The sequence below is a fragment of the Magnolia sinica genome, chromosome 4 (genome assembly GCF_029962835.1).
Source record: "Magnolia sinica isolate HGM2019 chromosome 4, MsV1, whole genome shotgun sequence".
NCBI lineage: Eukaryota > Viridiplantae > Streptophyta > Magnoliopsida > Magnoliales > Magnoliaceae > Magnolia > Magnolia sinica.
In genome coordinates, this window is record NC_080576.1 from 16,064,988 (window position 1) to 16,091,892 (window position 26,905).

General features: G+C 40.6%; 1 protein-coding gene across 6 annotated transcripts; it reads right to left on the reverse strand.

The window, feature by feature from the left end:
• Nucleotides 1-7,713: 7,713 nt before the first annotated feature.
• On the reverse strand, nt 7,714-25,583 carry LOC131242578 (uncharacterized). 6 transcript variants are annotated; one of them, XM_058241309.1, is made up of 10 exons: nt 25,308-25,581; nt 25,147-25,212; nt 20,498-20,578; nt 20,308-20,361; nt 18,747-18,815; nt 13,835-13,897; nt 12,372-12,454; nt 10,966-11,031; nt 10,755-10,858; nt 7,714-8,085 (listed from the first exon to the last, which is right to left on the reverse strand). In XM_058241309.1, exons 1-9 carry the CDS (start codon nt 25,551-25,553, stop codon nt 10,816-10,818), a joined length of 771 nt encoding a protein of 256 aa, XP_058097292.1. In that variant the 5' UTR covers nt 25,554-25,581; the 3' UTR covers nt 7,714-8,085; nt 10,755-10,815. The 6 variants fall into 6 exon arrangements, with proteins under 6 accessions (XP_058097292.1, XP_058097293.1, XP_058097290.1 ...); XM_058241310.1 differs by having other exon boundaries at nt 7,714-8,153; XM_058241307.1 differs by having other exon boundaries at nt 7,714-8,091; nt 25,308-25,580.
• Nucleotides 25,584-26,905: the final 1,322 nt, after the last annotated feature.

Genomic DNA, 26,905 nt, shown 5'->3' on the forward strand with positions numbered 1-26,905 from the left:
GTCATGCATCAATTCTGAGCATACCGTGCGCTTATGTGAGATAACCTCTGCCTATCTGAGAGTCTCATAACAACTTTTCTAATGACATATGCAATGGTCAACTACATCTCATAACAAACATACAGATGATGCGTATGGACATGTATCATGATACTATACTGTCACATACTCATAATCGGTACCAATAACCGGCATCGACAATCGACATCGACAATATGGACATTTAACCAACATTGCCCCCAAGGAAAGACCCACATAGAGCCTAACATATAGTAGACCCATGGCCTCATACAAGGGCTAAAAATACAACACCATGGGCCTCACTCAAGAGCTTAATACACATCACGATGGGCCTTTCACATTAGCTTAGCATAACATCACAATGGGCTCCATAGCCTGGCCCTCAAATGCACCACAATGGGCCTCATACAATCAAAATGGACCGCGTCACATGGGCCTAATACACATCACATGGGCCTATATACATCGGATGAGCCACGTCCCACGGGCCCTAAATATATTACAATAGGCCACAACCCATAGGCCCCAAACACATCGCAATTGACTTCTCACACGGATTCATTATGCATCACATCAAGGTGGGCATCAATGGATGACCATAAATACGTCACATTGGGCCTCATATACATCAAGTGGGCCACATCACATGGGCCACATATATATCACAATGGGCCTCTAACACGGGTGTAATATACATCACAAAGAGCTTCATCCCATGGGCCTTATATACATTACATTAGGCCTCGACAATCGAAATCGACCTCAACAATTGGAATTGGCCTCGACCAACGGAATCGGCCTCAACCAAACGGAATCAACCTCGATAATCGGAATTGGCCTCATCAAACGGAATCGGCCTCAACCAATCGGAATCGGCCTCAATAATCGGAATCGGCCTCGATAATCGGAATCGGCCTCGATAATCGGAATCGGCTTTGATAATCGGAATCGGCCTCGACGAAACGGAATCGGCCTCGACTAAACGGAATCGACCTTAATAATCAGAATCGGCCTTGATAATCAGAATCGGTGAGAATGGGCTTAACAAGGCCTAAGGGAAGGTCACAATGTGGACCTCCAACCATCATTGCCCATCAATGTGGACATTTAACCAACATTGCTCCCAAGTAGTAGCCTATATGAAGCTAAACATATAGTGGGCCCATAGCATCACGCAAGGGTCTAATACACATCATTATGGGCCTCACTCATGGACTTCATATACATCACAATGGGCCGCAATACATGGGCCGAAAAATACACCTCATTAGGTCTTACCAAATGGGCCGGAAATACATCACAATGGGCCACGACATATGGGCCGAGTATACATCTCAATGGACTACGACCCATGGGCCTCAGATACAACAAGTGGGTTGCATCAATGGACCGCACCGATGGGCCTCATATACATAACAGGTGGGCCCTACTCATGGGCCTCAAATACATAACATATGGGCCCTACACATGGGTCTCATATGCATCAAATGGGCCATGCATCTGGGCCTCGAATACATCAAATGAGCTACGTATTGTGGGTCTAATACATATTAAAATGGGCCTTATCCATGGGCCTCGAATACATCACAATGGGACTTGTCCATGTGCCTCAGATTCAAGCAAGTGGGCCCCATCATATGGGCCTTAAATACAAGGCAAGTGGGCCCTATCACATGGGCCTCAAATATACATCATGATGGGCCTCATGGATAGGTCACACCAATGGGCCTCAAGTGGGCTTGGACCACACCAAAAATCCCGATTCAAGTGGGCCAAAACAAATGGGTCAATCAAATGAGCCGATTCAAACGGGCCGAATCAAATGAGGCGAATCAAATGAGCCAATCAAATGGGCCAATTTAGATGGGCCGAATCAATGGGCCAAGTCAAATAAGCCAAGTCGAATGCACCATTCATCCATTGTCAGAGATCATTATAGAGCATAAAAGAAATGAATCATATCCAAAGGATCATCTGGGCCATACCACAAATGACAGTGGTGATAATGATTTCCACCTCTAAATTTCTAGTGGGCCCACCATAGTATTTATTTTCCATCCATACTATTCATAAGGTCACAAGGACCCGAACTGGGAAGGAAAACAAATATTATATTGAATCAAAACTTCTGTAACCCAAAGGGGTTTCAAGGGTGGGCGTTCAACAGCATTGTTTTCTGTAGGGTGGTCCACTTGATATTAGATCTGCTTTATTTTTAGTCTCAATTCCTGAGACAAGTTTGCCAAGAGGATGGACGGTAGGGATATAGCACATGCATCATGGTGGGGCCATACCTGGCGTGGCACGCCAGTTGATGGACGGTTGAGATGGAAAAATAGTTGGACGACATGGAATGAAACTCATACAACAGGGGTGGGGTCCAACCACGTGGCCCACCTAAGACAGCTCGCCAGGTGAATGGATGGACGGTGTAGTGCAAGACCCATACATCATAGGGGTCCCACGGAACTTCCTGACGTGAATGCAGCTGGTGACGCACACCAACCATCCCATCAGCAGGTGGGTCACACATGGGGCCCACGATACACACGTCCAGGTGGCCCACTGTAAAAATGGATTGACAGTCTGGATAACATAACCGTTGCACCGTCCAACAATTGGACGGTGCAGATATAAGCATATATCATGGTACGGTCCACGTAGTGGCCCACTGAATATACATTATTAATATATAAAATATTATATAATATAATATTATATACTATATAAGTCTGCACGTGGCAACAGATTACCCATGCCCACCGTTCAGATGCATCTGGATGGTGTAGGCTTCATGATAAAGGTGGGTCCCATGTAACAGTGGCCCACCACAGCATTCATATATAATATATTATATTATATAGCATATATACATAGTAATATAATATCATATACAATATTAAATATATAATATAATATCATATATAATATAACATTATATATATATAATATATCTGTAGACGGTGAGATAAAGGTGGGTCCCACGTAACAGTGGCCCACCACAACATTCATATATAATATATTATATTATATTTTATATATATATACACACACACACATATATACACACACATGTGTGAGCCATGTAGTGGCAGCGTCCAGCGTCCAGAGATGCTGGACGGCCTGGATGAAAGGGGCCCACCTAATGTTGTAGGCCCCACATGAATGGACGGCGTGGGTTAACACATACGTCAAAGGTGGGCCACACATGTCCAGATGGACGGTTTGGATGCACAGGGAGGTGGATCCCACAGAACTTGCCGACGTGGCCTACTAGAGTTTAGGTCAAGCTAATATTTGTATTTTCCCTTCAACTGGAACTATCCAGATGGGCAAGCCAGCGGCCTGCCACTGGATGGTCCAGCAAGGTGGGCCTGTTATATGGATGGCATGGATATAATACATTCTTTATAGTGGGCCACACACACACATCAGGTGGGCCACATACCTCTACATCATACAAGAGAGAGAGAGAGAGAGAGAGAGAGAGAGAGAGAGAGAGAGACGTGAAGGGAAGGGACCCCGCCACTATTGGGCCCTCCCTATCCAATGCATACATCAAGTGGGTCCCACAACAAGTGGGCCCTTAAAATAGAAATCAACGGTGGATCACCCACCTATCGGCCTCCCTCTATAACTCCTTGGACTCCTATGATCCTTGCCTTCTATTTTAATGGAGGTTGATGGAGAATGACTGATTGAGATGGAAGATGAGAAGGTAGGAAAGTGGGCCACACTCTTGGATTTGGGAAACTTGGAGAGCTTTGGACATTGAGTGTTGCTTGAGAGGTTTGAGAAATGAGAGAGAGAGAGAGAGGGAAATAATAGATGATAAGGAAAGGTGAGATGGGTGTTGTAAGGAATAGGGATGAGAAGGTATGGGTTTAGTTGAAAATTGTGTAAAAGAGGAATGGGTGGGGAGAGAGAGAGTTGACTTTGGAAAAGGAAAGGGATGGGGTTGCTTGTACTTGAGGTATGGAGTGTACTTGACTTAATTGATTAATTGATTGATGAGATATATTGTAGAGATTCTCTCAGAATTCGCAACGAGCAGCGTTTCTTTGGAATGAACGCGGGCCCACATCTCCCGGTCTAAGTATCAGATCGGTGCGCGAGTCGCGGCATTGGAACCGGGGCAACGGCGTGGTCACAGGAGTACAAGTTTCAAGTCGAGTCAACTCCAATATGCAGGACTCGGCTTAGGATCATGCGTAAACATCGGATACAGGTTGAGGGTTGCCAAAAAATACTAGAAGGGCCGCGGAGGCATACGGAACGGTACGGGCTTAAGATACAGATCTCACACCAGGTCACCTGAATTCAATCAAAAACCATCCCTTAAAATGATGCTTTAAGGCAATTGACTAAACACGAAGACCTGCTTAAAGAAACACTGCAGTTGGACGCTTAACAGGAAATCTATATTAAGTGTAGAATTAAATATCAGACCAACCCAACTTAGACCAATCCATAGATAATTTGATCAGGTCTACATCCTCTTAGTCTAGACCCAACCCAAACTCGCCCAAATAGGAGCAAAAATGGGATAGGTTCGGTCAGGTTAGAGTTAGCCCAAACTTGACCCACCCTGTGGCCCAACCTGACCCACTTATGATTTATCCAGCCCAAGCATGATCCGAACCACCTATGCGATCCAAATCAGCCAGGCTCAATGGATCAACATAAGTCAAGTCAGGATTAAAAATGGAATATGGGATTCACACACACACACACACACACACACACACACACACACACACACACGATCATGTGTGTTTATATATATTCATCTTCTATTATTTTGTTTCAGGTCATGGGTCAGGCTGGGTATCTGATTCAGCCCATTGATAACCCATATGGGTGGGTTGGGCAGGGGTCCTATCCAAGCCCAACCCATTACTCAAATGGGACACATTACTAGCTAGAGTCAGACCCACTATGCATTTAGCTTGGCTTCAACCAGCCACAAAAGCGGATCCAGCGAGTCAACCCATGGGCTGACACAAAGATTGACCCAAACCCAGAGTACTGGACTTGGACCCGTCCCAGACCCAACCCAGATACTAATGGATTGGGCCTTGGGCTGAAATCTAGGCTTGATTATTAACGGTTCAGATCTGGGACTCCCCCTGACCTGACACGACCCATTTGGGTCCCTAAGTTTTTTTTTTTTTTTGGCTAAATGAGAACAGAGGAGGGGGAAAAATAAAGGAAATATCATAAAGAAAACACAGTTAGAAAAATACTCAATTGCAATACAAAAAAGTAACAATTTAGATCATTTTGATTGTGTATAAATAGATATTGCAAAGGTTTTCATTAGTTTGATTATGTTTTAAGGAATTTTGACTTGATACCTTGACTCGATCCCTCGCCCTCCACTTGATTAAGGAAAAATTAATGTGGTCAATTTATTAAGGGTGTGTTTTGTTGCAACAAATTACATGAAATATCATGAAGTTTTTGAACAAATTAGACTGATTAATCATGAAATTTCATGATATTTGGTGCAACCAAACACACCTTAAAATAGCACAAGAAAAATAAGGGAAAAAAAATAAAATAGTATGCATATGTACATGCATCACTTGAGATAGAGGACGACTTAATAAATAAATAAAGTAGTTTGCTCAACAGGCATTCTCACCATGGAATACTATAAATCTGCGAGGAAGTGCATGATGTTGCAGTGAAGTATGCTGGGTCATACTTTTGGATGTATAATCTCTACATGAGGCCCACATGTACATCAATCCAGACGGTCCAAATTGTCAGCCCACATTGGATGTGAAGGGGGTGTTACAAAAAATCACACTGATCAGATGATCATAATCGTTTCTGTTGCCAACAAATAGAAATCAGAGAGTCAAGATCACTTGATCATAATGCTTTTTGTGCTTTGTGCTTATCCACAGTGTGGTCCATCATTTTGCTATCGAGAGTGATGTGGCTTGCAAATGTATCATAGTTTTTTTTTTTTTTTTTTAATTGCTTTAATTTGCCAAAATTCTTAAAATATGGAACTATATATATATATAGTTCCTTTTCCCATACACAGCTCCTCACGGGAGCTTATCGTGAGGTCGAGCACATAGTACCTTTTCCCATATATATATGTGTGTGTGTGTGTGTGTGTGTGTGTGTTTAAAAAAGATATTTCCAATATAAAAATTCCCAAAGTAGTTTGTAGGAGGTATTAATACAACTTTAAATGACTTTATAGATGGACTGTCCTGCACTTGTTTTGTAATTTTCCTGAAACAATGCTTGAAACTTTTCAGGAATGGTGAGGTGGTATTGTAATGCTTGCTGACTAAATTAGGACATAAGTTTCTCTAACCTGTTTGGGAGCTTGGTATAATAAACTGAGTGGAACTAGCAAATCCATTGATTTGAAAAATGTTAAACTCAACAGACCATATTATGGAAGATGTGGTGATGAGAGAGAGGGAGAGAGAGGGTTGTGGTATGTATCTCCGGGTTGTGGTATATATCTCCCCTCAACAATAATCTTCTGACTACAAAGGGATAATGAGATCATCATCATTTCAATCAAAACTAGTCAAGAATAACTAAAAGATAACAGAGATATACACCACCAGTATAGTCCTCTGCATGTACACACAAAACAGTGTACACCACTAGTATGGCGTTACTCATGCCTTGGTGGTAGACTCACAAGAGTTTCAACACGAGGTCATGGGTTCTGAGTACCCATTGTGGTGAAATACCACTGGTGTGAGTGCATGGGTCTGTGTGGGGTGTGAGTGCGTGTGTTGAGAGAGAGAGAGAGAGAGAGAGAGAGAGAGTCAAGAATAACTAGAAGATAACAAAGAGATACAGCACACTAGTATGGTGTTTTGCACGTACACACAGAGCCATTTACTTGACAAAAAATGTTAATTCCAAACACCTGATCTTCAAGCGCCAAACACAAACACAACATTTGCCAACATGGCAGGATCCAGGAGGTTCATAGGGTGGACTGCAGTGAATGTTCCTTAACTCGAGTATCAAGCCAGTACATTAATTGGGTAGGTTACACATACAAAGAAATGGATGGTTAGATAGCCAACGATCTATATTCAACGTGCAAACTGCTTTGCTTACTTGATGAGTGGGCTAGCCTGATTTTTAGTAAAGGACACATGCACCACGAGACCACTATGGAATGTAGGATTCCTGTGTTTAGCACTTGAAGAAAGTGTCTGGAAATAGCACGCCCACATTTGATTCTAAATTACAGTGGGGAATCCATGATCCAGGAGATTGTTTTCTGAGGTTTTCTAGCCCGAATGCATCCCTTTGCAATCCACATGCAGCCATACATGCCAAACGGAGCCCGTGTATCCAAGCCACATACTAAGTGGGAACCAAAATCTCAGGTCATTTAACCATCAGGTAGGCTACGTGTCCCTTGTTTTCATGCACATGTCGCCTTCATGATAATTAAACAGACCGAATTTTCAGCCAGATCACCAGTACAGTAGCTCCCATTTGACACCCACTCAGATGTCCTACACATCCAAGTTTGGCAGATTTGGGGTGCATGTAGGGCTAGTAAACCTCTTGTTTGTCTTACCCTTGAATGGTAAAAACTCCAGGTTCCAGCTGAAAGAACATCTAATGCATCCGACATCAAAGTTTCTTCAAGTGATCCGAAGCTCGTTACACACATCGGAATTAAGAGGATGAAAAATGCTAGAAGAAACCCATAAATCATGACGGATTTCTTGAACATCGCCATGCCTTGCAGTTTTTAGAGAAAACATGCATGTCTTGACACCACTGTGATGTGATATATATCATAGGAGGCACAGCGGCATTCACACTCCATTGTTTGAAATCAAATAGAAAAAGTACAGAACATTAATACCATTTTATTTGGGAGTAGCAGATACAAGTGCAGCGCAACACTGGTCACATGCCAGTCATCATTTCCTTGCTGCATTCTTTTCAGGCACTGAGGTAGAAAAAATGCTTCCAGGGATTTTGAGGAACAATGTTGACAGTCTAGACCACTCAATTCTTCAAAGGGAATTCAAGATGGTTTCATCTCCCTGCCTGAGACTGTCAAATGAATCAGATTAGCGGCACACTCATTCACCACTGTATCTTTCAGGGAGACCAGACTGTGTGGCCATTTTAGAGGAATAAGGGGGGAAAATCAGACAAGCTAAAATCATCCAATTGCACCCTTTTGTTCCTATTTAGGCTGCATTGGATGCTCAACTGAATTGAATAGCAATAATTCAATAGAATAAAGTGGAAATGACCAAGTAGGTCTAGCCCCCCTAAATTCACAACTAGGAACTAGCCCCCAGCACCCCACATTGCAATAAAGATCATTTCAGGCACCATTTGAAATGCATGAAATTGCAACCATGGGTTTGGAGATCATTATGAATTAAGTCAGCGACACCATCAGCTCGGTCATTTCTTTTACACTGAATTGGCTTATTCACTGTAGCACCAAGATGGAAAATGAATTAGAGAAGTATCGATTCAAGTACATAACAATTCTAGAGAAGTATGGATTCAAGGGGACAGAAGTCGGCTATGTAAGGACATGTGGATTGGGGAGTTTGCTTGCTGACACGTTTCTAGATTTTTTTTATTTTTTATTTTTATGTGGAAGAAACTGAATTTTATTGAGCCGAAATGGCAAAAAGAAACCAAAAACAAAAGAAAGAGATACAATGGAAAAACATCCAAAAAAAAAAAAACACCCAGGCCCTTTAAGGCACCCACTATACCTAATACACCAGTGAACTTTACAAATGAACCCCAAAGATGAAGAACTTCTATTCCAAAAGCAGCAGGCATTTCTCTCGCCCCAAAGAGACCAAATGACAGCTAAGAGTGCAACTCTCCATATAGGGAGATCCTTTTTCCTGGGAATGCCCGCGTGCCATGACCAAAATAAACAGAGTGGCTTCTCATAAACAAGTGTCGGTGAAAGAGTGCCATGACACGTTTCTAAATTTATACAGAGTGGCTTCTCACAAACAAGCATCAGTGAAAGAGTGCTGCAAATTATAGCAGGGGAGTTAGGGTGGAAAATGATTTTCAGAAGAAACTTGAAAGGTGAAGAAATCTCCAAGTATACTGAGCTTATGAGCATCCTCGAGGTGGTTCATCTTTCGGAAAATGAAGAAGGTTTGAGGACACGAAAATGGTCGACAGCAGGTGAGTTGTCGCTCTCCCTTTTCCCAAATGCATAAATGAGGAAATCTTAACAATTGATCACGGGAAAAGAAGGGGGGTTCACCCTACCTAACTGATGCATCAATAAGTCCATCATGTGCTCATTCACTATCCCATGGCTTCATATTTGTGGGATAGTTTTTCAGCCTGTTCTTGTCATCGAGTCAACAATCAGAAAAAAAAAAAAAAAGTGGATGAATTTTGCAATATCTGTGATTGTGATCCATTTAAGATTGGTGGCAAAATTCCATGGCAGCTTCTTCCCCTTGCTCTGTTTGCAGATATCGCTCAACCAGATGGATCTGTAAGGAAGCATCCTCAGTCCAGAAGGTCACTGAGAAAACTAAGATACGAGTGGAATGGGTGGGGTTCTCTTTGTTGACAGCAGTAAGATATTTTTCATAGGGGTTTGCCCATCAGGCTGAAGTGTATGCTCATTGGGAAGCTGTCAGGGCAGTCCGTAATCTCTTTTGTGAGTGCAATGTAATTGTCAGAGTGGACTCGATCAATGTTATAAAGTGGGCCAAAGCCCAAACCCAAAGGGTTGGGTGTGAACCTTTGAGTCTTTCTTTTGTTCTCAATGAAGGTGGATCTCTGGCAACTGGACTAAGTATTTTGTTTGCTCACGTCTGCAGAGAAGCCAACTCCATTGCAGATGTTGCTAAGGAGGGGGCTCCTCACCCTTCTCTTTGTACTGGGAAATCCTTTCTCCTCATTTAATTTTTAATGCATCTTTGTTATCTTAGCCCAATGATCAGCAAGAGATTAAAAGAAATGACAAATAAAGATAAATATGTGGAATCGCTCAACACAAGCTCAATGGTGTCAGGCCAAGGGGGTTCTAGAAGAATCGCACCTCTAGGTTTCTAGAAAAAGGAAATAATTTCAGTTCATTAAAAAACTCTCATAATGATCTCTAACAAATGTGTGGCTACATTTATATATAACCTTTACAAATTCCTAATTGAAACCAAAGAAGCCAAGGCCTATTCACCCAAATAAGAGTTATTTGCTAAACTATCTCCAATGTGTAATTAAAATGGAATCACCAATTAAAATTCCTGATAAATATCCACACATTAAACTACTGATTGGACTTCCTTGCACAGATGTATGGGATATTGGATCTACACAGTTTATATAAAAAACTGACAAATACCAAAACTCTTTGGTATATATTGGGCTATTTAATGGCCTACAATTGATATGCAAGTCCAGATTTGGAATCTGGTGGGGCTTATGAGCCCCAGAGTCCAACTGTATGGTTATCTGGCCATCTGATTGACTCTGTGATCCCCGCAGGTCAATTGGACCATCAGATTTGGCATCCAAATGGATCTGCGGACCATACAATCCAGTCGGACCACAATTCAAGGCCTGATCTTGCATCAGCCAGACCCTATCTGATGCATTGTAGGGTATACTACATTACTGTGTTCCAGTTCAGTAGAGCATCCAAATGCATGCTTGAGATGTAATATGTTGATATCCAATAAAATATCAACCATTTTGAGTAGAAAACACACCTCAAATATAATTCAAATGTGTAGATTATGATCTCCAGAAAGTTGAACTATCCACTGTGGATCACTGACTCTTTTCAGGGTGCCACTTTATACTGCATCCAACGCTTTTGAGACACAACAAAATGACCTTGAGCATGTAAGACAGGAAGAGAAGCAAATTCCACTTGAAATGTACAGCAGGAAATTACAAATAGAGAAAAATAAAGGCAACCTGGGTTTTTGCCTTGAGGATAATGGTTGGCCGCTGAGAACACAGTCTATTGCAAGACTCAAGTCCCTATACACATTGAAGAATTTTAAATACAAAATTAGTTGACATTTCTAACTTGGATGCAGATCCAAGTCTATATCGGAGAAGGCAACCGTGAAAATCCAACATTTTTTTTTTGGACATATAGTTAACTGACGATACATTAGTTCATATAAATATCATCATCAACATCTTAGTCTTTCTATGAGAATTTTGGTGTTGGCTTTTAAATGGTAGATTGACAAAAGTTTTATGATCTGTCCACCAGACATCAACCTTTTGTTTTACTCGTGCTCTTGGAACCAGGCATAGGAAGAGGTTCCCATTGACACCACTCACATGCCAACACATCCCAACCATTATTGATCCCCACCTCAGCTATTACATGCACAGCCCAGAGGGTGAGAAAGAAAGTAGGGTCATGGAGGGGTGGTTGCCAGGAAAACCACTAAGCACAAAGCACCATCACATATGAAAGGTCGTGCTTCGGTACTTGGCTGCAGAAAATATCAAGGGACCTGCCAATACTTGATTACCAACATGACTCATATGCCACCACAGAGGTCCGATGCTGCACCTTCGCACAGCTATTACCTACCCACAAAGGGGAATTTGAGAACAGTTCATGTCTAGAGCACGCAGTGACAGACGAGCCCACTGAGCACAAAACTGGGCCTTTTTTTTTTGAAAGAACAAAACTGGCCATATCAGTATATAATATAAATAAGATGAATTATATGATCCTCAGCTCAGGATATTTTGAGTTTGTAAAAGAGGGCCCATAGTTAATATTAGGCTGTTGAATGATGGGACCTGCTGTGGACGGGCCATGCCCAAAGATCCCTAAGTCTAACTCTAGGACTCAATCCTAACTATCCATTCTTTGGCCACCTCAGCTGAGTGCGGACCATTTTTGTTTTCTTTTTAACTGTCCACTTGCAGGCAACTGATCGAAGGGCTAGATTGTCCCATCAGGGAGATCCTGCAGCATGGTTCATCCATGGTGGGTGTCATCAAATCCATAATTTTAGTCACCAACAATGGGCCCCTCTTTCATCTTAATGTCAGAGGATAATATACATGTACTTGGGCCAAGGATCATAAGAAAAAGATATCCAAATCAACAGAAGTACATTAACATCATATCCATACATAAATATTATATGAAAACAAGGGGGATAAAAGATAGCATGAGCTTGTCATAATAATCTTGTGGGTGACCATACAACAATTATCTAACATGTGTACCTGGCATGACGATTTCAACTATGCATTTGAATATCCTTTTCATAAAGCTTTTTTACAAAACAACACAAGGACGTGAAAAGAGGTGCAACAACAACAGTAGGCAAGTCATAGAAAGGCACCTCCCTGTGATTGGCACATTATTACTTGGTCGTGAATCATCAAACTGTCCATGGTAAAACAGCTCAAAAGGCCTCCGTCCATCCTGTTGCAAATTTTGTGTGAGAAATTGTTTTGCACGTACGTTAAGTAAATCGTGTAATTAGAAAGGTATCAGAACAAGACTTAAGACTTGAATGGAGACAATGTAAACCTGTTGACAAAAAAATAATTTCCAGAATGTAGATTTATTAACTAAAATGTTCTTCCAACATATATTTCTGCAACGGAAAAGGAAGGTAGTGTCCAGTGCTTTTGCGCCTGGCCCCCTTTCAACAGCCCATGGATAGATGGGGTTGGCAAGTCCACGAGGACTACAATCTGCAGACTCCTAAACCAGGCTGCTTGGTGAAAAAATGACAGGTATGCTTTTTTTTTTTTTTCTCTGATCCTTTGACGAAAAACAATGGTTAGATCAAGGAGTCTATGGCTACAAATCCTACTCTCCTCGTACCTGTGAGCATGGCACATTTGTCAAAGATTGCCACCGTTCATCAGGTTGACCCTACCATGTATATTACATGGCCAGACAGATCTCGGTCATTGGATGGGTCACATGTGAGGGTGTAAGTTAAATGTGGACCATACGTCATCTAAAAAACGTCCATTTTTTTTTTCAAGCAGATGGGGTCTACCTGATGACTGGACCAGATTTTTTTCGTTCTTTTTGCCATGGCAAATACATGGTGCAGCCCACCAGATGAATCCAATCTTGCCACATTGGCATGTGTGGGAATGAGATTCGAATGGTTAGTAGGCATCACATTTCTCCGGTTGGACCTCATGAAACTGGACCTGTTTGGAACGTGGGATTAGGTGGCATGGAATTGCATTTGGTCCCATGCAAATTCCATCTGGCATTTGGAAACAACAGGAAGGATTGGATTAATTCAAATATCATATCATCTAGTCCCAATAGTAGATACCGTGGGATTTCTGGTGGATTTCAAAATCCACTACATCTAGGCCCTACATCGATGCATGTGTTTTATTTGTGCCGTCCATCCATATGTGCCCTTTACACATGACATTCGACTTGCATATCCGCACAAGTGGTCGGCATCAGTTGTGAAATCTGGTCTGTTGGTTGCAATTCTATGGTCCACCAAACACAGGTTTCACTAAATACTGTTTTTCCTAAAGGAAGAATTTGATCCCAATCGTGAGATCAGATTATCAAAATACCATGGTATTTCCAAACATGAAATCATTGTGCAATAATGGTGTTGATTCCATCTAATGCGATGCCATACCATTTAATCCCCTGTACCAAACAGGCCCTGAGGAAAAAAAAGTCTGCAGGAGTCACAGACCAGCTGCCCAAGAATGAAGGCCAAGATAATGAAGCACTCAAGCAGGTTCAAAATCAACTTCCCTGCTTAAAGCAGTAGATTAATAGGAGGTGCTTGCAGACAAACGGCATTACCTTCTTGAAGAGGAAAAACTCTGGCGTGCAGACAGCTCCAAAGGCCCGTGCAACATCTTGCGACTGCATGTGAAAAACAAAAATCCAGTAAGGCAATGGTATTTGTTGGTAATACGCAACTTATTGCAGATAGACCTTCCACTAAGACGTCTTCTGTAGAATTAACCTCCCTAGATATTTGAGGAAAGGAAATATTATGAGAGGAAGCTTTTTCCTTTATTCATTAACAAGAAAATCACACTTTGAAGGCACCTTGCAACATCCAGCAGCCCAAATGATTGTAGATTTGGAGCCGCCTTCCAAAATTGTAGGGCCTACAAAAAATAGTAACCTTGGAGAATTCTACCTCCAAGGGGTTGATAAGGAAGGGCAAGAGGGCTCAAAGCCTGGTCATTTTCCTAGCAGGTATATGGCTCTACTAGCTCATCTAACGAGCTGTAGACAGAGGCCTCATATATTTTGAAAAATGAAAGACTAACCCCAACCTTAACCACCTTCAACTCCACATAATCGGAATCATGTATACTCGCAAGGCTGGAGGAAACTACACAAATAGAGCCTCTACCATGTCTTACAACTCAAGTGACACCTGTACCACCTGGGTTGCCCTGGGAATTACCATCGAGATGTAGCTTCCACATACCTGTTCTTATGAGGATTCAGGAGTCTTGGATGACTCGTCCCAGTTTCTATGGAAATCCAATGTTGCCATCCCTTTGAAATCTTTGGGCGTTAGCCGGTAGCTAACTATATCGCACACTTGCCACAACCTGGTCTATGGCACAGAATCTGTACAGAACTCTTTTATTGCATTCCTTCAAACCCTCAAAATGGTTGCCATCAGAAGTGATCTCCATAAATTTTATTTTATTTATTTTTTTGAAAGAAATGGATATAAGTGGGAACAATTTACCTATACAAAGACAGGAATGACTAATGCAAAATCTAGCCAGAGAGGCCGCAATCTCGATGGCCTCTCTACCCACATAAGCAAGAGAAATGTTTATCCCCGAGACAAAAAAGCAGAACTCATTAAAAACAAACTCAAGTTTCTGAGGCTCAGATAACTGTGACCCAGCTAAAGTGATATCCATAAGATTTTGCCACTGGGTTTGAATGATCCAGATGGCCCCACCCTTAAAGAGGTCCAGCTTGGTAAGACGGTTTCTTTTTTTTTTTTTTTTTGCGCCCTCGCATGTGTGGTTATGCATGTGTGGTTATCATTTTAATGTCTACCAAACAATGTCTTTTAGCTTCTTCTTTTTTTTCCTTTTTTCGTTTTTGTTTTTTTTGTTTTTTGTTTTTGTCTCAATATGCATTGACAACTCAGGCGCTATGAAGGAGTCAAAGCCAGTTTCTCAGTGACCATCTCAGTTGAGCATTTATGTCACACAAAAGACATGGGACCATGGTTCCCTTATCACTTTTGGATTTCCATAAGGTTTCTCTCTCGGTACACTGACCATCTCTCTTCTGCTATCTAGACATAGAACTTGTTCATGATTAATACATTAGGTAGTTTCTTTGTTACATTCAGCAAAAGCGGGGCCAATAATGTCGTAGCTCTTTACAAGTTGAGAAAGCAAAAGCCCTGGAGTATTCATGTATCCATGTTAGAAAATATATATTTGTAACTATAAGTAAAATACAGAAAATTAGCTTTTCAGCAAATTAAGTAGCTCAAAAAGAATGTTAATAATTCGCAAATATCTGAAGTTACTTGGCTTGACTGAAAAACACAAAATTCTAGCCTAAAGGAGTTGTAGGAATAGACAGGATAAAGCATATCCTTGCCATCGAGAAGACTAGCTTCATCCCCATCCAATCCGAAACTCATTAGCAATATTGAGCCAACCTACCTTTCATCCAGCGTTGATTGGAGGAGGAGAAAAAGTGGTATCTAAGGCCCCAATGAGTCCATTGGTTGCTTTAAGCTTTGAAGCCATAACTTGCTACTCGCTTTGGACTGATCTGTCCCTTGATCTGTAGCCATGAATCAAACCAGATATTTGAGGTAGCATTTCAGTAGGTGGGGAACAGAAGAGAACTTTGATTCCGAACTGCCTTCATCAGCCGACCATAAACAATTGAATAACTCCAAGCAGACCTCGCTAAATACTCCATACCTAGGTCAATAATCGTTCCATGGCAAGCAAGAAATCCTCTATTTCAGGCATCAGATTCAAGAAGTCAGGAAAGTCAATGATTCTTCCTCCCACCTGATCACTCTTAAAACAGATGTTAGATGGATGCTTGAATTAGTGGTGGCGGTGCCGGGAGACAAACTCGTAGCCACAATCTCAAACATGAATGAAGCCACAGAATTTTTCGCATGAGCTAATTCAATCAGAAACCATATGGAGGGAAGGAATTGACGCAAAAGTGGTGTAGCGTTGAACCGCTGCTTGCTTGGATGTTGCCTATGGTTTGCCAAATAGCATTCGAGTCCACTTTATGACTCTCCCTTCTTAAAAGCAACTGAAGCCCCATGTTGTGAAGGGGAGAAGACCTATCATCCAATTCATTAACCTACATCAAATACTTTCAAAATAATGGGACAGATGTGTGGGGATGTTTCACTCTGAAGCGATCTTTCACTATGTGGGGCGGTAAAGTAACTGAACCATGAAGTCTAATATACTCAAGAGTTTCATTCTCAAGGTGGGGTTACCTCCGCTTATGCGGGTTTTGCCTCTGCCTCAGTAGTCACCTTTGCTTATGGTAGATCTGTATCTGTTGTTGTCTTCCTAGATATGTCATGGTGAGTACTCCACTAGGTTTGATGGGTATGAAACTACTTTAGTTGCATATAGCTAATGAAGGTCGGGACTGTCCTATAGGTGCAAGGCCCCTTGTTCCTTCCACTTTCACCTTCTGGCCAAACTGATGGTGGATATCAATAGATTTCTTTTCTACCTAGGTCAAAGGGGTATGTTGCTATATATGATACACAGAAGTATGCTCCTAGGTAACACTGCTAGCTTTGGATCTGCCTTTTGAGCACAAGATCATATTCATCAAGCTATTGATCATGAGCATTAGAATCTGATGAATCACGCTCAAGAAAATCCGGGCATGGATCCTACTGGAGGTATTCTGTTGATAAGTTGGGGTTGGACCGAAGACTTCAATGTTGAAACACGCCCTGTACCATTGAGAAACAGGCTTGAACCCATGCTGGTGCAACAAAGAGGAGGTTCTTAAACAAGGAAATTCCAAAATATTGGGTAGAAGATTTAACCACTATTTTTTTTTTTCAGAAGCAACGGAATATATATATCAAAAAGAAAGGGAAAAACAGGAAAGGGAAGAGTCTCCTGAGGGAGCAGACTCAACTAGGCGCCTAAAAAGCGAAGGTCAAAGCCCTTCAAAAAAGAAACATTAATAGCCCATTCAATAAGGAGACCCTTAGCCCTGGAAGAGACAGATTCCACAGAGTTGGATAAATTGTTGAAACATCTACCATTTCTTTCTTCCCAAACAGACCACCAGATAGCTAGGATAGTCGTTCTCCAAAGGCACGATCTTTTTTTTCCTACCCTGATCCCGTGCCAGGCAGACAGTAGATTGTGAACCGAACCGGCCACACACCAGCTGATGTTGAAACGCTTGCAAAAGTCAGACCAGATTTTCCAACTAAAAGGGCAGTGAATGAGCAAATGATCCACCGTTTCTTCATCCTTCATGCAGCATAAGCAGATATTAACAATCTGCATCCCCCTCTTTCTTAGATTGTCCACCACGAGAATTCTTTTCTTGCCTACCAACCAGCCAAAGCAATTGTATTCACGGGGAGCCGGGTAATGCTTCTCATATATCTTTCTTTAGGTTTGCGTCCCCTAGGCCTGGTGGCACGGCATGCATGATAGTGGAGCCGCCATGCGCATGGCATGCATGACCGGCTACCTATCAGTTCAGCCTTGCTTGCATCAATTATAATACACCGTCTAAAAGCATTTTAATTATATTAACTATTCTTCAAGATTCACTAAGCTTACTCATTTTGATGACAAAAAGAATCTCGTTCATTGCCTTGGCATTGTAGTCTTTTTATTTCCACATTTGAAGCCAATCAGCTACTCAATCTATGCATCATGAGTCATGGACTCATGATAACAGTGACTTCAACCCAAAGTTCCGGCAATCCCAAGATCCTTGCTCTCAACTGCATTATTTATGTTCATCAACACTTCCATTTGTTCAAAGCATGTCCTCAATTCATTTCTTCCCACTATACAGCAAGAAGAAACTCCATTGAGGCCTTTGTTGCTCTGAGCCTGGCATTAATGGCTTGCTAAAACATCTCCTATTAAAACAACGAATCCCGGCCGTCTATTCAAAAGCCATACTTGCTAAAACAATAAATGGCATGAACATATGGTATGTATAGTAGCATACTTAAGGGTGCAGAGGTACGCGTACATTGCAAAGTAATTTGTGTATAGATGTCCAAGCTTAAACTAATTCAACCTCAAACTTGCATAAATGATCCACAAGATCCCTCATTTTATTGGCATCTATTTTAAAGGATCCATCAATGCAGCACAAGTTTGGAGACTTTGTTAAAGTGAACATTTACAAATCCTAATTATTATGGAAGGCTAAAAAACATAAAATTCTCCATGCGAACTGAGCTCTTATGTCAAGGGGTGAGATGACAGTTGTTTGAGGAGCTTTTTTTTTTTTTTCAAAATAAGATAACAGTACCAGGGATTGAACCATGGATCACTCTCACACACACCAGTCTCTACCAGCTCATCCATCCTTTATCTTTATGAGGAGCTGTGTTCTTCATGTTAAGTGAAAATGGTGCATTTCTGCGTATCTTAAAATACTCAATTAAGCAAAGGAAATATGGCTTATAGAAAAGAAGGTTAAAAGCAAGGGTTGATGAAAATTTGCACAAGATTACCTGGTCATAAAGATAAGGGAAAGGATATTTGAATAATTTAGCTTCTTCAGCCATGAAGTCGGGTCCATCCTGTGAGAACCAACATGATGTAGAATGTAGAGATAAATAAGCAAACCACTTGAACAGTTAATCAGTTACTAGTGATATCACATAACCAACTTGATGTTTTTACTGCTACCAAAGCAAAAGGAAAAAAGGTATTGACAAAGGGGATTTCACATGCAACTCTACACAAAGCCGCTACCAGAGTAGGACACCCAAGCCGTGGGCGGTAAGTTTTAGCCAGATCATATATACATTAGGTAGGGCTGTGAACAGCTCAGATTCAAGACAAAACAGGGTTGATCCAGATCTGATCCAAATGGAGAAAAGACCCACCTGGATCCGAGACAGATCTGAACTCCCAGATGTGAGTTGATACCAAGATCCAGATCGGAGAGAAACACATCAAGGTAATGCTTTTGCATGAGAAGGAAACAAGAAGAGGGCCATCGCCTCAAGACCCTCAGTGAAAGAGAAGATGGATAGTAGGTTGCAGAGATAGAAACAGGGAAGGGGCTGCATACGTGTGATCACCGGGATGGGATGTTATTTTTGGGAGGAGTTATTTGTTAAGACGACATCATGTGGCAGCCATGTGCATAAACTCAACATCATACACATGGGATACATTTGATGAAATCCAAACCACTAAAATAGTAGGGCCCTCTGTAGATGGGGCATAGTTCCAACAGGAGATTTCTTAGACAATTTTTTACCTTCAATTAATGAGCATTTCTTTATTGAATTTGTATCATTGTCCTTTCCAGCTTAACTATACATTAGATGTCAAAAAATTGGCAAGTTAGAATCATAGGTTCCATCGGATTTATGGGTTATGATCCATTGGGTCCCATGATTTAAATGGTTTAACTTAAGGTATATGTGTGCCGGTGCAGAATCGTCTACATGATTATAAATCATTCCAGCAAACAAGAGTATCAATGTTTATCTCCTGTTGGGAAACCCAAAATTCCTTTTCAAAAAACAACCACCTGCGAGGCAGCAATTGCCTTTACCTAAAGTGATTTCTCTCTTTTTAAATGTAGCAGTAGGATCTAGTTCCAATCCATGCTTGAGGAAAGTATTTCTTTTCAAATGCATTAACAAATGGATTCCTATATTTAGGATTTGACGGGGTCAGACCAACCTCGACATGGAAATGACCTGATGGTTAACTGGATCCAGGTTGAAACTTGAGTCGGGACCAGAATCTGAGCAGGATTGGCTTGCCAGATCCTCAGGTCAACCCGAACCATTGACAGCCATAACAGTAGGTCCCACCTGATGCATGACTTGGATGTCTACGTGTCAAGGTATATGTGAAGGGTGCATGTGGGGCTACATAGCCTCTGGACAAAGGTGTAAAAGAGAAGGATCTTCTTGACAGTCTGTTATCAGCAAAAACTGCTGAAATTCTTTAGTAGAACAGATGAATGATACACATAAGTAAATAAATTTTACTGGACCTAGCATCATTTGAATGTTAGCGAACAGTAAGGTATTCAACATTATAAGATACCTGTGGATGAGTAGCTACAGAGTTTGATGAGATTGCAACAACTGCAAGTCCCTTCTGCAACCGCGTATGAGAAACACATAAGCAGTGGGCCATTTAGTGTAATGCTCAAAACTGAATCCTCCAAGTGAAAGTAGGATAGAGGGGAAAATTGACACAATCTATATGATTAAAGAGGATATCATTCACAAACCTTTATATAGAAATTTGATAGCTTTACAATATCTTTCTTCAAGTGTTTGACAAATGGGCAATGATTGCAAACAAACATCACCTGCACCATCACATTGCAGTAGTGCATCATCTCATCCATTCAAACAGTGAGAAAACAATAGCAGTGAAACATATGTTGTGGGTAGTAGCCTCTCTAATGATCATAGACACCTCTCTCCACCAGAAGTTTTGTTACAAGCTCTCCCCTTACATTAATGATCCACTCATAGCAGCGTCTTAATGTAGGCAAATGGCTACAAATCCATTGGTTCTTCACGTTTTGCATGAAAAATCATGGAGTTAGGGCTTTGATTTCGATATTCATTGGTTCTTCATATTCCCCATGTTTTTTTTTTTTTTTCTCCGAAATTTTCCTTCAAGCAGCTGTCAATTGAGACTAATTTCGAAGTATTTAGGAGTGTTTGATGAAGTGGTCATCACATACACTCTAAATGTTATACATTCAATTTGAATATAGTTGCCTTAGTTCAGTCAAACAGCACATAGCTTAGGACCCTATACAAAGGAAGCGTATTATGCGCACTTCTTTTTTGAGATGTTATGATTTGAAAGTGTGTGTTAAGATCTTTTTTAACAATTCCTGAAGTTCCATCAAAAAATTCAACTATTTTCCCAATGTTTCCCCATATTTCCCAAAAATTGTGATAAATTATCAGATACAAAAGATATATCCCGTGTGATAACCGATACGTATCTGTATCCCAAGGATGCAATACGTAACACAATACCGATATTTCGAACATTGATTGCAACACCATTTTAATTATTTAGGTGAAACAATTAGCCATCACTTCAATAGGATCCTTGACGGAATCATCATTCTACATGACAACTTTCTCAAGCCGCCAGGGAATGAGGTATCTCTCGAAATAATGAACAATACGAAGTTTTTTTTCCTCCATATTTTCGGGTTAGTAAGCAACATATCTTTTTCATTTCATAATAATATCTTTGAAAAGGGCATGTGGTAAACTAATATAGGTGATAAAACTTTTTCAGAGTTGTGTTAGAGCCATAGATGGTACGCACATTCCAGCGATGATTCTCTAAAAAGCGCAAGCCAAAGTGGAATAATCGAAATGGATTTGTTTTCCAAAATGTATTGGCAAGTTGCTCTTTTAGCTTAAAATTTCAATATGTTCTTACTAGGTGGGAAGGGTCAGTTGCAGATTTACGAATGTTAGCAAATGCACTTGCACAGAGAGACAAGCTCATTGTTCCAAAAGACATTACCTTCTCATGGTACATGTCCAATAAGTTTAGATGAAACATTTATAGTTGAAGTAAAACGTATTATTTTTTCACTTTGTACGTAAATATTACTTAGTGGATGCCGGTTTTGTGAACCAGCCTAGTTTCTTAACCCTATTTTGTAGGGTACGATATCATCTTAAGGAATTCATGCAGCATAGTCAACCCCAAAATATGAAGGAGTTGTTCAATCTTAGGCATTTGTCATTGCAAAACGTTGTTGAATGTTGTTTTGGAGTGTTGAAGGCACGATTTCCTATACTGAAGATAGCCCTGGCTTATCCATTATGTACACAAGTGAATATAGTAATGGCATGTTGTATATTATATAATCATATTGTAAACGAAAACCATGGCATTGACCTTAAATTAGAATTAATAAACGAAGACACTGAAGAAGAAAATGAATGTGACAAGGATGAAGATACCTTTAACCATGCAAAAAATGAATATGATGATGGTGGCTTAAATGAAGAAGTCGAAGAAGAGCCAAATGAAGCTATTGATGAAAGCTATGTGGCGAGAGATAAGAGGGAGAGACAAAGATTGACTAAGTTTGGGTTAAGCATCGGAAAAGCAATGTGGGACAACCTGGACAATGTGTTGATTAATTCTATTTTGTATTTTTGTCTTCATTATGTTTGTAATTTGGACTGTTGTAGTAAATGATTTTTTTTCAATATCAATATATCTTCTTATAGATATTCAGATATCAATGCAAAAATTCACTATATTTCTTGCAATTGATTTTCTTATCTTTTAAGATTTAGAATGTCATGACATTCGAAAGCAAGCAACAGTCAAAAGGGTTTCATCTCTTGGACTGACCAAATGGACAAGTTGATGATTGATATTTTGATTGAGCACGTCAGCCATGGGTAAAAAGTGATAACGGTTTTAAAGCTTTTACTCTGACTACAGCAACAAAGGCAGTGGTAAACGTCTCCGGTATCCATGTGGATTGGAAAAACTGCAGAAACCATATTTGGATTTTACAAAAAAAAAAATACAATTTGACGAAGGAAGCATTAAATCTAAGTGGATTTGGATGGGATGAGGAACGTAAATGTGTAACTGCAGAAGAAGAAATTTGGAAAGAATTCATTAAGGTTAGTTAAAAGCATAATATCTGATCATGTAATATTTGTTTGTATTTGTAATATAAACTTTAAAATGAATGAATTTAATATATGAACTACTTTTATGTACAGGCACACCCTGTTGTGGCTCAATAAAGAATAGGCCAAATCCACTCTTCCACGAGATGGATATAGTTTTTGGAGAGGACCATGCGACTGAAAGCATGGCAAGCACTGTCTCCAAACTTGCAGAAGAGACTCCATATTACCTAATAGATGATATTCCGATATCCCCATCACCATTTGAAGGAATGGGATCAAATACACCATCGGGCGATGAATACTTCTCGGAGGAGACATATCTACAGGCTGAACAAGCCGAGGGAAGTAGTCATCTAAATGTGAGATCGTCCGCTCTAGTACGCAAGAAGAAGAAGAAGCTAACTCCACAAGGGGTGTAATGCAAAGATTGGACCACCTATGTGACACAATTGAGGAATTCCAAAGAAATAATGGGAATTTAACGGTCTAGGTATGGGCAGAGTTGAAAATTCTCACAATCATCAACAATAATATGATGTGGAAGGCCGCCAACTATCTTACAAAGGGACCAGGTTTATTCGGTGGTAGATTTATTTTCCAAATGCGTATTTGGTTGAGTATTTCAATATGTATTTGGATTTATGAAGACATGTGTTTCCTATTTTTATTTGAGTGTGTTTATGGTTGGAGCATTTATATTTAGTTGTTTGGCCTTATAAAAGAGCATTTGAATTCGTGGGCCCACTTTCTATGGCTCACCTAGTGCTTGATTTTATATGAGGATCAACCCTAAGCTTTAGTGAGATGGGCTTAACCCAATGATCCACTTTAAAATCCACTCTTATATGCCATTTGAATGTTTTTAAAGGAATTACTTCTCTAAACTATCCCAATTACAGGATATAAACCATTTACAGGCTATCCAAACACTGTAAATGATTTGCCTATAAATCATTTACAGCTTAAAGCCAAACTGTCCTTTACAGCCTGTAAATGATTTACAGGTAAATCATTTACAACTTAAACCATTTACAAGCATCCAAACGACCCCTTAGGGCCGGTTTGTTTTTCAATTCACGGGGGTTAAATGGGGGTGTAAATGGGCAATTGTTACTTACCCCTGTATTTACCTTCAGCAGTGCCCTTTAACAGTGACTTCACGTTGACAGTGGGTTGAAACCAAGGAAATGAGGATATTTTAGTGGGGCCCACTTTTATATGTGTGCTTGATTCATGCCGTTCATTCGTTTTTCCCTCTCATTTTAGGGCATGAGCCAAAAAACGAGGCAAATCCAAAGCTCAGGTGGACCACACCAGACGAAACAGGGGGAATTGAAAACTTACCATTCATTTCTTCTTTGGGGCCATTAGAAGTTTTGCATCAAGCTTATTTTTGTGTTTTCCCTTCATCCATGTCCGTATGACATTATGAACGGTTTGGATGGCAGGTACACATCCATGTGAGTCCTAGGCTCATTTTAACTATTAACAGTAAGAGTTGGTTTCCACCTGTTTCCTGTGGTGTGGTCCACTTGAGCCTGGTATATGCCTCATTTTTTTGGCTCACCTAGAATAAATAGACGGTGTGGATCAGACACATGCATGAGGATGGGCCTCACAAAATTTACCACCATAATTTCAGTCAAATAACAACGTTTTCTGCAACAATTTTTTAGGAAAATTTACAACCGCATTTTGTCTTTTCAAGCAGCTGTAAAAAGTAATAATTACCCATTTACAGCTCATTTATGTTGCATTTAGAAAAACAAAGAGGCCCTTAAAGAGCCGGATATTTGTAGAGAGGTTAACTTAAAAAATCAAGAACTTTTTGGAGGAAGATCTAGTTCTAGAATATTTGGCATTGCTTTTGTAGAGTTTGAACCGTTGCAGAATTTCCTATCTTAACCCTCTATTTGTTTGGCAAAGTATTAAAGGGACATGATTTTCCATCTGGAGATTTTTGGCACACGTCATCCACCGTGGGGCCCATAGTATCAACGGTTTGGATCACAGAACAATGGAACCCACTAGTACATACCATAAAAGCGGACCGAAATGTACCAAATTTCGTACAGAATAATGAGTACGACTACTTAAAAATTATAAAGTGCAACACTAGGAACCCAACATCATGCAATTCAAAACAAGAACATAGGAATCATATATACAGATTCTTAAAAGAATGACTGAAATCAACTGAAAATTCAAACAAAATTTTTGAAGAAGAGGGTATTACCAGCAAAGCAGGATATGATTCAAAATCATCCAATTTCCACATTTTCCCAGTCAGCGGCTCAGGAAGCTGTCAAATTCAATTCAAGAAAGAAAACCCACTAAAATTTCAGCATAATTTGAAGAAATTGCAATCACCCGTATGGATTTTCTTTCGAAAATTACCTCAAAATCAGGAGCTCTGAAGCCTACGGAGAGGCCTTTGGACTCTGTTCTTGCAGCTCGGATTTGCAATTTTCTTGCAGGAGGAGAATATTTGAATTGCAGAGGAGGAGAGAAGGAAGGGTATGAGGGAAAAGAAGGGAAGAAAGAGGAAGGCGTTTTGATAGTTGTCGTGCGCCGCAGAGGAAGTAATCGTGCGCATCCAGGGAGGAGAATGGCCGCTGAGTACACTGTTCCAGCAGCTGCCATGATTATCGCTGCAAGGTCGGATTGGCCTCCCTTCGTTTCAATTTATCCCCGTCAAGGGTGTTTTCGTCATTTCGGCCTTCATAGTGTACTCTTCTGCTACTTGTCTGTGCTATGTGGGCCCCATAATGATGTATTTGTTTTATCCACGCCGTTCATACATTTTTACAAATCATTTTATGCCATTATAAATAAAAATTGAATCAGATCAAAATCTCAGGTGGACCACACCACAGGAAAACAGTTGTGATTGAACGCTCACCATTAAAAGCTTCCTAAGGCCCACTGTAATGTTTGTTTACCATCCAAACTTTTGGTTAGTTCAAAAAGCCTGGATGAAGGGAAAACACAAGTATCAGCTTGATCCAAGACTTTTGTGGGCCCAAGAATATTTTAACGGTGGACGTTCAATCAACACTTTTTCTTATGGTGTGGTCCACCTGAGATTTCGATCTACCTAGTTTTTATTAAATGCCCTAAAATGAGATGGAAAAATGGATGGACAGCGTGGATAGAATGCATACATCATGGTGGGGCATGATGGGTCAGTATGAAATCCGCGTCCGTATTAATCTTCTCTTACGCTACTGTGATAGTTCACCACTATGTTCAAAATGGCGGTTACTCATCTTCCGTCAGTTTTTACGCTCATGTATGACCTTTCAAATCGTGGGCCAAATTTTGGTTGGATCGTATCCATAAAATCACATTGAACGAGAAATCAGAACCATCCAATTGATGTCTATCAAATGGATGGTTTAAAGTAAAATAGCGAGTGGTCAAAATCTGGTTATGCTCCTTCCACGATTCGGTCAGCGAAATGTGCGGTCTGATTACCTTACAAGTATACCAGTTGGGTACTCATGTATGATTATCCAGACCATCCAAATTGTGGGTGCAAATTGGATGAATCAGATCATGAAATCACACTCATCAAAATATCCGAACCATCCAATTGATGGCTATGAAATGGATGGTTCAAAGTAAAATGGTAAGCCGTCTAAATCTCAAGGGAAAATCAGATGATATCGGTGTAATTATTTGGCTATTGTCCATCTACATTTTAGGCCAGTGAATAATGGTTGCTCGGATCAATTTACAACTATGCGCCCCGCCTGGATGGACTGGGTCCTGGCAGGGCTCTGTGGGGTCCATCGTGATGTGTAAGCTTTATCCAAGCCGTCCATCCATTTTTCTAGATCATCTCAGTGTATGAGCCCAAAGATGAGGCATATTCAAGGTTCAAGTGGACCACACCAAAGGAAGCAGTGATAATAGTGATACCCACTAATGAAACCTTCTTAGGGTCCACCGTGATGTTTATTTGTCATCCAACCTGTTCATAAGGTCACATA

Excerpts from the sequence above, each read along its gene's own strand:
- LOC131242578 (XM_058241309.1), bottom strand. The coding sequence starts at position 25,553 with ATGGCAGCTGCTGGAACAGTGTACTCAGCGGCCATTCTCCTCCCTGGA. Across the intron at positions 25,213-25,307 it reads TCAGAGCTCCTGATTTTGAG|CTTCCTGAGCCGCTGACTGG; the intron begins GTAATTTTCGAA and ends TGAATTTGACAG. Across the intron at positions 13,898-18,746 it reads TCCCTTATCTTTATGACCAG|TCGCAAGATGTTGCACGGGC; the intron begins GTAATCTTGTGC and ends TTTCACATGCAG.